Source organism: Haliotis rubra, unplaced genomic scaffold (genome assembly GCF_003918875.1).
Source record: "Haliotis rubra isolate DU_JTF1 unplaced genomic scaffold, ASM391887v1 Scf1549, whole genome shotgun sequence".
Lineage (NCBI taxonomy): Eukaryota > Metazoa > Mollusca > Gastropoda > Lepetellida > Haliotidae > Haliotis > Haliotis rubra.
In genome coordinates, this window is record NW_025765502.1 from 24,509 (window position 1) to 38,385 (window position 13,877).

The 13,877-nt window shown below is 41.5% G+C and overlaps 1 protein-coding gene across 1 annotated transcript in view; it reads right to left on the reverse strand.

Moving 5' to 3' along the window:
* Positions 1-13,877, reverse strand: part of LOC124270782 (ras-specific guanine nucleotide-releasing factor 2-like) — a 126,978-nt gene that overhangs the window by 16,598 nt on the left and 96,503 nt on the right. The window contains exon 4 of the mRNA XM_046705826.1: positions 2,480-2,627. Coding sequence (XP_046561782.1) covers positions 2,480-2,627 — 148 coding nt within the window. The remainder of the gene's footprint in view (positions 1-2,479; positions 2,628-13,877) is intronic.

Consider the following 13,877-nt stretch of genomic DNA (forward strand, 5'->3'; position numbering starts at 1 on the left):
ACATGTTCAATTAAGGTGCTGTGACCATTTCAAGAAAGCCTTATATGTTTGCTGAAAAATGTGACAGTGGTAAATCAAGCATACAAGGTTGTGTTTGGGTACTTGATTTCTTTAAAGATGTTCTTACTTACTTTGTTTGACACTTAAGTTTGTTCACCTTAAAACAAAGCATCGTCTACTTTTTGTCTAAGTATGTAATGATTTGATATCTCAGAGCCTAAATATCTGATACTTGGTCTAAAGGGTTCTTGATTCTCTGACCATGCAAACAAGCATTTGAAGCTGCATATCAGATTTCTTACATGTGCTCACATGGAGGGTTTATCATGTGTCAACAAAGAGAGGTTTCAATTCAGAGGAGAAAAATCTAATTTTTATGAAATTATTAAAAATAAAGCTTAATGCATGATTTAAGCTGAACTCATTACAGAACTTACTACGCTACATTATAGTTCGCAAGCTTGACATAGAAGGAAAGTTGGAAATGTAATGCACCATTTAAGTGAAACCCAACAACATTGGTATTTAGCTTGTAAACCAAAGAAACAAAAATATAAATGAGGTTGAATTACTGACTGACTGACTGAGTTTGGTTTTACACAGCTTTTAGAAATATTCCAGCAACATCACGGCAGGGGACACCAGAAATGGGATTCACACATTGTACCCATGTGGGGATTCGAACCCGGGTTTTTGGCGTGACGAGCCAACGCTTTAACCACTAGGCTACCCCACCGACCAAGGTTGAATTAGAGATTAATGGTCTCAAAGGGCATGCTCAGCTCTTTTAGAGTAACAATGAGCTAATATTTGTCATGCATTTTCTTTCCAATGTTGACATCATATTTAGTTCAAATCATTATGACTTTTTCAGATGCACTTTTGTAACAAATATTCCAAGAAAGAAACTTCAGACAGGTCCAAAATCATACAATCAAGAAAACCTATACATTGAGCTAAGAGTTCTCATGACGGTGAATATTTTCAAAAAGATTACGCTTTGTACAAACTGGCAGACTAATATAATTGGTATTTCATATGAAAATTTGGACTGAAACAAACTGGGTCATAATTTTGGTGGGAACAAGCATTAAAACTTCATTGGTGAAGTGTTTTCTGAGGGAATACTGTTTACAGTTTTCCCAGAATTTATTGGGAAAATCCTTGTTTCCTTATACTGATAACATAATTTTAAAATAGGTGTTACATTACATAGTAAATTACTCAATATGGGAGGCAACTCTTGTAGGCTTAAGAATGAACCTTACCACATCAAGAGTTATCTCCCCTGGTGTAGCAGACGACTTCCTTTGTTGACATGGCAGATTTGACAGCAGAAAAAAAAGGAAGCTGGTTCTAGATGATTTTGAAAGGGTGTGATTGATGCAGAAGAGTTAGCTGGTGGACATGACATTCCTCTGTCGATAGTATACAGAACTTTGAAGAATATACAGTCAGGAGTTGGGACTGAGTACAAGACAGGGGCAGGGAGGCCAAGGAAGATCAGTACTATGGATCGCTGGTGACTTGGTCAGATTGCGAGTAGGTTAACAACTGAAAATCATTGAGAATATCAGAAATGAGATTATTAGAGGAAGTCCTCAGGTATGTAATGAAATCTTAGACAAGAGTTACAAAGACTTAACAGGGTGAAAAGTGCAGAATTTCCTTACCACTGATGAAAGATGCACAAAAATAAAGATGTTTAAGGCTCACAAAAATCAAGATTGGGATAATGTTTTCTTTTCAGATGAAAGTTCTGTCTGGCTTTTCTGTGTGAAAATTTGGACAAAAGATACCATGAAAGCTATCTACCAATGCCCAAAACGAACCCAGAAATTTCACATGTGGGGTGGTATATCATCACATGGAGTGACGCTGTTGGATATTTTCACTGGATATATGATGAATGAATGATATGTTGACATCTTAAATGATCACCTCATTCCAACGGCTCAAACACTGTATGAAGATAATTGGGTTTTCCAGCATGATAACAACCCAAAACACACTGCAGGCTACTAGAAACAGTGGTTGTCAAATGAAAATGTTCAAGATTTAGACTGGCCCAGCTACAGCCCAGATCTTAACCCTATTGAGAATGTGTGGGGGACTAAAGGAGGACAGAATAAACCAAAAAGGACTTAGAAATATTGAGGATATGAAGAAAGAAGTGGTTGAATATATGCTGTCACACGATTTCCTACAAACTTCGATTGTGGCACATTCAGTCATGTATTGCAGGGCAAGGAGGTCCCACATAAGACACTTAGACTGTAAGAGAACGTTTCCTCAACATATTCATTTAAGTAAAACTACTAGTTTATATACATGTATTAGATATTTGCCAAAACAATTTCTCAATCATTTCTGGGAATACTATACAGTGCAAGGAAATACATTTTGAGAGAATTTAGAGCATTGTCAAAATGTGATGTCATTATTGAGATATGTAAAATATAAACCATTGTATGCTAACCTCAGCTTTGAGTTTCTTCACCTCTGCTGCCAGTTCCTCAGTCTGCTGAACATAGTGCCACTTGGCCTGCCTTTCACTGTCAAGAATCTGTAGAAGGTGCAAGTGTTTCTGCTCCAGTTCTTCTTTCTGCTCCAACACCTTGCCATAGCTGAATTATCATGAATTAAATGTTCTGTTCAATATCTTGTTTGTGAACATAAACTACCAGGCAAAAGAAAGTTATCACCGATTTTTTCACCAAAAGATAGAAACAAAGATGTATGTGAGATTTATGATAATTACTTTATAAACAGAAATCATTTTCCAACATTTTTGACTGAAAATTAATTGTAATGCTGGTCTTGCATTTGCTGCAGTTCATTAAGAAAGAGTCCAGGGGTCAAAACTTCAAAATTACGCAAATCAGAGTTAATTAAAATGAAGAGTCACATAATGCGACAGAAGCCTGGGGACACGTCACCAAGTGTGACCATTCTGGGCATCCATACACGCCAACACATGTCTCCTCATTGATGCTGTCAGTCAGCAGATTACGTCAGCAGGAATCCTGATCCATGAGTCCAAGAGTGTCTGTTCAAGTTCTTGTTGGTTTGCTGGGGGTGGTACATACAGTCTCAAATGATGATCAAGATGAGCCCAGAGATGTTTCATGGGGTTCATGTCTGGAGAATGAGCTGGCCAAGGCAATATGTTGGCGTTAACATTGTGCAGGTATTCTTGCGATGTCATGCTGCAAAACGACTCCTCTTAGCTGTTGTCGAATATAGGGCACAACAAAAGGTATCAACACTTCATCTTTGTATCGCTGGGCATTCAGATTTCCTTGGATGATAACCAGTCTTGTTCTCTGGCCACAAATTTCCGCCAAATTTCCATGACGTCTCCTTTATCGATCAAATGAAGTTCTTGAATGCAGTTTGGAGCCAGTCGTTCTCCCCCATGTCGAAAAACTTGTACTCTGCAATTGTTTCTGAACAAACTGAACCGAAACTGTCACCAACTGTTGTACGTTCGTGCTGATTGCAGTCTGCTTTGATGGTTTAGACAGACGGTAGGCTTGTATACCAGCCATATCAAGTCATCTAAGGACTGTTCATCTGCTGATGGCACGTCTTAGTGCTGTCACTGCCATTAACGTCACAGTCACGCATTTGTTCCACAGGTGGATCTGCCAGATGTAGCATTCTTCAGCGCAGTGTCATGACTCTTGGTCTTCACAATTTTGGGCTGTCTTGGGTTTGGCCTGTTTGCTAGTAGCAGTTTATCAATTTGCTGATGGTGGCTGATGGTGGCTGATGGTGGCTGAAGGTTCTAGCCAGCTGACATTCTGAAGAACCATGTTGGCCATATCGATCGCCCTGTCTTTTTGGGCCTGTATATGTCTTGGCATATTCGTGGGTTTTTTTTTTGGTTACTGCATGCTTACTCTGTTCAACATCGGTATTTAAGCCACAATCTTGCACATGCATTTGGACCAATGTCCCAAAATTATTTTGAAAAATGCATGATTCGTACAAAGCTGTGTTGTTATCGGGACCATGTTGGGTTTTGGCAAATGTTTTCTGCTTGGGTTAAAACCTGTACCAGTGTTTTTGTTTTTTATACAATTACTTAAAAAGTGATAACTTTCTTTTGCCCGGTAGTTCATGTTTATCAAGTTCAACTAAAATCTCTTCTTTTCTGTAAAGTGTGGTGAAACACCTCTAATTATCCTGGATAGCTTTTGAGGTGATTTTCATGAGTTGACATTTATCAAAGAAAGGAATGACTGTCTCATGTGACATGTCACTTTTTGGCCTTGGTTATTCTGCAGAATTAGAAAGGTGTTTGCATTACTTGGAAAAAGCAGAAGCAAGCCCATTCTGGCGGTTATGAATCATTTACACCTCACACATGCTTAATGTGTCCTATAAATCTTCGGGGACCCATATTGCGATATATTGGAGAACTTACGTGTTTGACAGTGAGTGACAGTGAGTGACTTTAATTGTACATGTCGATCCTATTTTCTACATCATAAGTCTCTGAACATATATGTTATGGTTCTGGAGATGATAGGATACCCAGGACGTTTTTAACTACAGTCCGTTTGAGTCAGAAACGGGCCAATGAATTGCAAATTTTATCATTGTACAAAATTGCCACATAAATATAAATAGTACACGTTTATCATTGACTAGTACCCAACAGCTTTCTTATATTTGAAAATTTTCCGGACTCCACCAAAAAAGTTGTTTAAGAAACTATCATCATTGAAAACTCAAAAGTTGTTATCTGTCGCGGCGGGGTGAAACCGCAGAAACGGAACAGCCACTATCTCGTCGTGCACGGGATACACATGCCTGATGAAAAATGAAGTTGAATGCTGACGGGAAACAGTTGATGATTAAAGTGTATGATTTTTTCCGTGCTGAAGCCGAAAGGGGCAAACCATTTTATGCCATTAACATATTCCGTAAGCGGGCAGCAAAAGCTTTAGGAGTATCAGCAAGGGTACTGACAAATGTTCTGGAACACAAACATTGTGAGGGTGATGCGAAGCAGGTATGGGTCGTGTCAAAATCACACAAATTAAAACATTTGGACAACTTTCAAAAGAACCTTGTAAGGCAGTCTATCAACAAGCTCTATTCTGAAAACAAATACATGTTGCTGAAAATTTTAAAAAAGCATTTGAAGCAAGAACACAACCTCAGAGTATCAAAGTACACACTCTGGCCTTCTTACACTCTTTCGGGTATCGTTATAAGAAAATTTCGGGGGAGAATAGGTCAGTACTCTGTGAACACCCTGATATCGTTCAGCTGCCAGCAGTCAGTGGGTACCCGATGGGGATGATAAGGGGTCACGTAGAAAGCTGCCTCTAGGGAATGGAGAGAGACTAATCATTCTCCATGCTGGTTGCTCCAGCAAAGGCTTTCTCCCTGGCTGCGACTTGGTATTCAGGGCAAAGTCCACAGATAACAGACTACCCTCCGAGATGAATGGTGCGGTTTTCCTCGATTGGGTTAAAAACAAGTTGGTACCAGCTCTACCAGAGAAGTCTTTTATCGTAATGGACAATGCCCCATACCACAGCGTGCAGGACCCCGACAGTAAAGCCACGACATTGAACAGTCGAAAAGGTGATATGATATCATGGCTCGACAAATTTCAGATCGCACGGCCTTCAAAGGCAACGAAGCCTCAGCTATATGAGATCATAAAACCCCACAAAGGTGAACCTTTCTACAAAGTTGACAGTTACATAAAAAGTAAGGGTCACGATTTTCTGCGACTTCCACCCTATCACTGTGACCTTAACCCCATTGAAATGATATGGGTATGGTCAAAGGAGAGAGTTGCCAGATCAAACACAACTTTTAGATTACGTGACAGAGGTTTTGGTTAAGGAATCCCTTAACAAAATCACGACTGAAACTTGGCAAAACTGTGTCAACAAGGTAGCTAACGTCATTGAACAAGGTTACTGGTCTCAGGATGGCTTACAACAGGCAACTGTGTCACCACTTGTCATCCCTTTAAGTCGTGACTATGACACTACGACAGACGAGGAACTGACAGGTCTCCAGGAAAAGGTTTTGAGATGTCCCCCGCCATGACTGGCTGTTCCGTTTCTGCGGTTTCATCCCCGCCGCGACAGATAACAACTTTTGAGTTTTCAATGATGATAGTTTCTTAAACAACTTTTGGGAGGAGTCCGAAAATTTTCAAATATAAGAAAGCTGTTGGGTATTAGTCAATGATAAACATGTGTACTATTTATATTTATGTGGCAATTTTGTACAATGATAAAATTTGCAATTCATTGGTCCGTTTCTGACTCAAACGGACTGTACCATCGGATCTCATTGCAAGATACTTAGTTATTGTTTAATAAGATTCTAGAAACAGAATGTAGCATGTGAACTAAGCAGAAATACTCAGCCATGTCGTTTCTGTTCGAAACCCACACAATTCATATCAAGTGCGTTTAACTCTGAAATACAAGCCACAGTAGCTAATGCTACTAGAAAGTTTTACATGTTATTTGTTCAAACTCCTTATCATTTAGCGGCTCATAATCACTGGATACCAAGTGATGAAAGACAACTGACAAATCCCATGCAGGAGGTCTAAACCTCCTAGACTGGTCAGCAAGTCTGAACGAATGAAGCAGATACTGGAGCTCAGGAGTAGTAGACACCTTGGTTCCAGCAGTATTGGCTACAACCGAATTAATGGCAGCCAGGTAGTTTGACAATGTAGTACCTTTGTGTTTTTTTGTAGCCCATAAATGCTATAGAAATTCCTCAACAACCTGAGTTGATGCAGTGGTGGGAGAATTAATTCTCTTAATTTCACAGTACAGTTCAAATTTCTTCCATTTATCGTCTTACAACGGTTGGGTCGATGTCCAGTGTGCAGATGTTATAGCTGTAGTTACTCTATGAGAGTAACCCTTGGCTATCAGTGATTTCTGTAAATGCACCAGACGTGCAATTCAGGGTTTGTGATGACCCGTGGTACACGTCTGAATGTGGATGACGAAGTAGGTCATTTCAGGCGGGTAGCGGTTCTGGATTCGGTTCTGCTAGCTTTTTTGTGCTGACGAACCAGCTTCTTGCTGGCCAAAAGGGCACAACCAAAAGTAGACGAATCTTGCTGGTCGCAAGTAACTTTGAACTACTTTGGGTAGTAGAGCCGGGGGAGGAAATGCGTAAGCATTTAGACCCTTCCATGATGGGTCCCAGGATTGGGGACATGAACTGCGGGAGCTGATGGTTGTACCGAGTGGCGAATAGATCTATGTCTGGTTGTGATAACAGGTAGATCATCGATTGGAATATCAGGGACAGTAACTTCCACTCTGTTGGTGACGATCATTTTGGATGTGACAGGGCATCGGCCATGACATTTCTCGGCCCAGGAATGTGTCGAGCGCTGGCCATTATGTTGAGTGAATTGATTAGATGATAAAATCAAAACGTCTACTGAAGCAGAGCTGCAGAGCCTGTCGAGCCAAGAATTGTGTGATTGAATCAGTAGATGGGACGACCATAGTTTTGCCGCCCAAATGCTGAATGGCGAGAATGACAGCACTGAATTCCAACTCATTGATGTGAAGGACCTTTTCTGATGACCACTGTCCGGCCACTTGATGATGAAAAAGTGGGCACCCCAGCCCTCGATTGATGCATCGACGAACAGGTGAAAAGTCTGTGTGAAGGGCACCATAGAGACTCCTGCGCAAACATTCTGCTCGTTGAGCCACCACTGAAGGACTGGATATGGTTATATCCCAAAACTTCCACATCCCAATACTACCACACATTGTTAAAACAACAATTTCTCATCACCCCTTTTAGGCATACAAGACATAAATTATGCATGCTTAACATGCTTAACTACATGTACATTAAAATATGTAGTCAGGGCTCCAGATAACTTTTGGGGGGGGTGAGTGTACTTACACATCATATTGCAAGTGGAGGTGTACTGAAAAGTTTGAAGGAGTACTGACATGTTTTTGTGTGAGCGTGTTGGTGTTGTGGTTTGTCTGGGACGATTCTTCGATCACTATTTCCAACCATGTATTTGTATTTGAAGTCGTTGAGAAATAACTGAGCGACCGTGTGATGCGCGAAATGTCAGGTCCGACTGGATATAAATAGGAACAGTGTAGTTTTTAGCCAATCGAAAAATAGTGACGCATATCGTTGCATGGCAACGCAAGTGATTCCTACTGTCGGGGTTTCCTCATGTGTCAAATCGTGTTTCGCGAAAAAGAAACTTGAAAAGTATTTATCCGAAATATATTTCCATTTGCACGATACACGCACGGAAATTAAATGTTAGATGTACAAAAGGTATTTATGCAGCGCGTAACGACGATACGGCTTGAAATCTTATATTATGTCGTACTTAACTGATTTTGAGGCGTACATTACGCCTGTACGCCCCTCTTTATCTGTAGCCCTGTGTAGTTTTATAATATAACATGGCTAAAGAGTTTTGAAAGTTTATATTTATTGCATAAAGGGGCCAACAAGCCCGAACAATTCCTTTCAATTCTGATTTGCAAAATAAAGTAATGTGCAGCAAATAATTCAAAATGAGAATATGAATTGAATTGTTATGGCAGTGTGACGCAATCTTGGTAGTGACATTATTAATAATAGCCAGTTTTATAAGTTTTATATGATTTAATGAAATTTGTCAGTCAGATATTTCAGAATGTTTAAAGAATATTCAATAAGCAAAAGATTTACTTATGGGTGTCCCTGTCATGTAAAAAAACAGGTAAAGACTGCATGTCACGGCAGTGACACTGTGATGGTATATAATGCTCCAACAACAGTACAGAGTGACAGTGTTGTGACTGTCAAATGTGCGGGTGAAATCTTGGACACTTTAGGACATAAGTTCCATAAAAATGTTCTACAAAGACTGTGATATGTAACTAGAAATTATATGTATTTTTGTTAATAACCCTGCCTTAATAAATTATATATTTATTACTAAGTGATTGTTTGTATGCATTACTGATTAATGGATTACACCATTACAGACTGAGGTAATCAGTATTCTAAAGTGAAGAGAGGCGAAGAGGGCGAAACTGCAGTTGGCCCCTGTAAGTGCTTGTGCCAAGTCAACAAATCTAGGAAGTCCTGCCACTGGCGCAGAGTTCTGGGTGAGTTCAATGCTAAAGATAGAATGCGCCAATACTGCCACTATGAACTGTGTCGGTGTTAACTCTGACTTCTCATAGTTCAGGAGCCACCCTAATTGCGTTAGCAACTTGATGGTGAACTGCCTGTGGGGATGAAGGACGACTGGATCCTGCTGAGCTTGAACACAGTCATCGATATAGCTTTCGAAAGTGACGCCTGATAACAATGCAGGTAGCTTGTTATCAGTTTGGTTACCCGAGTAAAATGCCATGGGGCCGTAGATATTCCAAACGGCAGCACCATCCACTGGTAATGGCGCCCGTGGAACGTGAACCGATGATACTTCCGGTGATCCGGATGTATCGACATGTGAAGGTAGGCGTCTTGCAGGTAGAGAGAAATGAGATAGTCCCCTTTCTTCAATATGGTGCGTAGAAGGTTGACTGACACCATTCTGAAGTGGGGTGGCAGTGACAGAAACTGGGAATTGAACTGTTTCATGTTCAATATAAGTTTGATTGAGTTCTTTTTGGCACCAGAAAGACGAGGGAGTAGAACCCCGGAATAGCGCTGAGCGGGTCGAGCTGTTCTACAGCATGCTTGTTCCGAAGTGTGTCTAAGGTGGCCTGAAGAAACAAGTTTTGATCCAGAGGATAATTGTGTTGAAGAGGAGTGACTGTGAGAGATGGATTCCTGACAAGTTGCATCTGATATCCGTGAGTGAGTCTCCAAGAATGTCCTAATTGGGAGCAAACTTCCCTAATCTCCCGCCCATTGGTGAGTCGAAGATCGGGACGATTGGGGGTGGTAGGGAGCTACCTCCCGGTATCAGGATCAGCCTTGGGGGTGGGAGGCGCCACCACGGGAGGGTTTCCTAACCCTGTTCCACGTTTGAGTAAAGGGTCTGTCACAAAAGCAATCCTTCAACTCCAGATTGGTTGGAGAAAAACGTGGTGTTCTGTGTTGTTTTAAGGAACTTCAGTAATTCTACTGAAACTTGAAAATGAGTCTCCTGATGTACCTTGGTAGACACCTCTTCAATCTTGCCACCAAAAAGCATATCTGAGGACCAAGGCTGCCTAACCAATTCAGCCTTGAATAGTTCATCCCAAGATGAAACGTTGAGGGGGCCTCTTCTACGCACCACGAGTACATAACCACAAATTGGGATAGTTGGTCTAGAATGACCTGAAATTGGTCTAGAACCAGCGCCATGCATCCTCTAATGTACACATCTTGGTCAGTATAGGCATGGTCAACAGCAACAGCAACAGCGTCCACTGCTGAAACAGCACAATTGATAAAGGGTAGTGTACGACGTACAGTCAAATCCATGTGAGCCAATTCCCTGTCTTTGCCAAAGAAAGGTGAACTAGCACACTTGCCACAAAGGGCAGAAATGTCTTTGTCAACCGAAGGAGAAGAAGCCAATACAGAAAACCCATGACCATGAGTGATGGATGGCATAAACTAGGCAGATGACAACCCATTCTCAACGTGTTTCAACTTCTTAAACGCATCATCCAGTGAACCGGACAATTGTAGAATACACGGTCATAGAGGCTAGGTAATGGTTGATGAGTCTCTATTCCTAAGAGCATAAGAGACATAAAGGTCATCCGGGGATCTGCTCACTGATAGTTGAAGCTTTTCACCAATCCAAGCAAGTACATGGACATGTGAAGGCTCTAAAAGGTCGATACTACCCTCTGGGATAGAAACATCTGAGTTAATTGGAAAAGTGGAATGAAGGCTGACGAGACACACTATGCACACCAGAGGAAGACTGGTCACCAGCTGAAGGATAGGGAACTGAATTCGAAGTAGTCGAAGGTTGGCATTGATTCCAAGCCACTGTAATAGCCCAAAGCATTGCATTCAAATCAGGCCAGTGAGAGGAATCCACAATTCAGGTAAAATATTCCCCACGGTAGTATGAACCGAAGAGTCAGTACGATGTGAAGGAAATCGACGGTCCATGGAACCATACCGGTGTAACAGGCCAAACTTTCCCCCTGGCCAAACTTTCCCCCCCTAGGCTTAATCTTCCCCGGGGAAAGTTTGTCCTAGGCCAAACTTTCCCCACCCTTGAATCAACTTTAAAGGCTACTTCTTCCCCATCCTTGTTCGTATATCAAAAGGGGGAGATTCTGGCCTAGCTAGGCTACTTCTTCCCCAACCTTGTTTTCATGATTATGTTTGTCTTGAAAAAGTCAGAAATGAAAAACAAGACATAGCTATTCAAATCACTACACCCAAGTCAGAGGCAAGAATGGCCTATCTGGCAAAAATGTGTATGAAAAAATTAAATCAAAACTACTGTCGGTTTGATGTTTGTAATAACTTGTTCTCAACAAGGGTGGGGAAGAAGTAGCCTAGCTAGTTCAGAATCTCCCCAAACTTTCCCCGGGGAAACAATATCCTAGGACAAAACTTCCCCGGGGAAAGTTTGGCCTAGGCCAGATTCTCCCTGGGGAAAGTTTAGACCTGGGAAGAAATTGCCTGCTACACCGGCATCTAGTTGGGGAGTGACTTGGCAAAAGCAAACGAACCGTAGAATACTGTCAGGGACAGAAGAATGTGATGACCTAACTCAATCTTGAGATCTAGCTCTATTAGAAGAGCCCGGTATACCATCCCAATAAGATGACCTAGAGTGAACAGGTGAATCTGAACACCAAAGTGATCCAGTCCGGGAAAAACTCCCTGAACAAATCATTGAAACACTTCCGATACGGTGAAGCAGTTAAGTGGTGTGAACCAGAATGAGAAGAGCGATGAGAAGACCGGATTGGTGAGGGTGAAACGGTTGACTAGCCGAATCGATTCGATCCCTTGAATCCATTTGCCCAGAAGCCGTGGAATGACTCAGTGAAACAGAGCGGAGACCTGAACTGGTTTTACCGGCGGCGTGAGTCATCACAATTAGATGAACCCATCCGTTCACCACGAATCTCTACGACATGGTGACTTGATTTGGCCTGGTGAACTGGTTCGGTGGTACGAATCCGAACGTGAGGAAGTGTCGAAACAACCATGTGAATCAATACGTGATTTGAGTACGATCAACAGAAACAGATCGGCGATAAGAACCACTTAGCTGGGGTGAACATGACCGCTCAATCGATCTACAAGATGGATTTAAAGACAAAACCATGAGGTGATCTCAAACGACTAGCAGAACTGGGACATTCCGATGAGATCGATCAATGAATGGAATGGGATCATCTGGGATGACCAGGAGAAACGGACTTATCCCGGTACGCAGATTGATGAATCAAAGTGACTGTAGTCACAGGCTGAGACGAACCAGAGGCCCTAGAAACCAAGAGAGTAGACCGCAGGTCAGGGGAGGCTGTAGAAACTTGAGGTTTATCTACCACAACTATCCTAGAACCAGCCTGAGGCGTTGAACCAGGTGATGGAAGTGTCCCAAAAAGCTTTTGTACCTCTTCAGACAGGTATGAATCTGAAGAAGTGTCTCAAGAATCCTCAGCCTGAAAGGGTGGGGATTTCAAATGTAGAGCCGTGAGGGTGGGACGATCCAAGCATGGTTTCTTAGTAGGGGAGGGGCCTTGGTCAATAGATGTATTCCGAGCCCTATCTGCAATTCTACGAGCACAGACCCGTTTATAAGCCTTGAAATCCTCAGGAGTAAACCCTGCGCATTTATCACAACATTTCTCCCAAGAACATAGACCCACACAATCAACACACGAAATGTGTGGGTCCCAAGTCGAAAATATTGTTTTACACTGAGCGCAAAACTTAAGATTTTTATTTGGAGGATCAGATTTCCCCATGATACAATAAACAACTCAACTTGTGCGACAAGAAGAAGAAAGATCACTCTGAGGTAGTCACGTAGGTAGATGCTGCATGCTGCATGCTTAGCTAGGGACTAGGGACCTGTCCTATAAGGAGAGCAGCCTGGGGAACACAGGCTTATGGACAAGAGTGGCCTACAGGGAAAGTTCTCGTTCGTTCCACTGAGCATCGAAGCAAGAGAGAGAAGTGCAGATCGTGGAATAGAATAAGTTTAAAAATATGGTGTTTTTGTTCAAAAACATGAAAAGTGGTTGAATGGTTTGTCTGCTTCAAGTGTTATCACTTACAATAAACATGTAGTGTTATGTTTTCCTCATGATCTGCCAATTAAACAATTAACTGTCATGGGCAAAGGATGCAAGTATTCATCTCATAATGTATTAACTCATTAAGGCTGAGAGACACATATGTGCGAGAAACTTATTAGCTTCTCACAGCGAGAGACGCACATGTGCGTCAACAGAAAGCACCTCTTATTCAGCAAGAGACACACATGTGCGTCTTACTTTTTAAAATCGCACTGAACCTATTATTTCAACCAATTGAGTAGTACTACTGAGCAAAGATGAGTTTTCTTACGAGAAATGCAACCTTTTAGTGTTGATCACAGGGAGTACTTAGAGTGTTTTGATAGCAATTGCTAATCATTATCATAAGGCTTATCTTGCGTTTGGTAAATGAACATGTTGGCGAGAAAGGGGATTATGAGATGTTTTTACAGAGGTAAGTGTCTGGTACTCTTCATTGGGAGTGGATACTAAAATACTTTTCATGCACATTGATTGAATTAGATGTAATGGTTTAGATGTTACTGAAGATTATATTTTCTTCAACTACCTAACAAATACAAAACAATATACTAATTTTCCCCTAGCCCCTGTTGTTACAAGCCACTAACTAGTACCTCTAGACCCCGT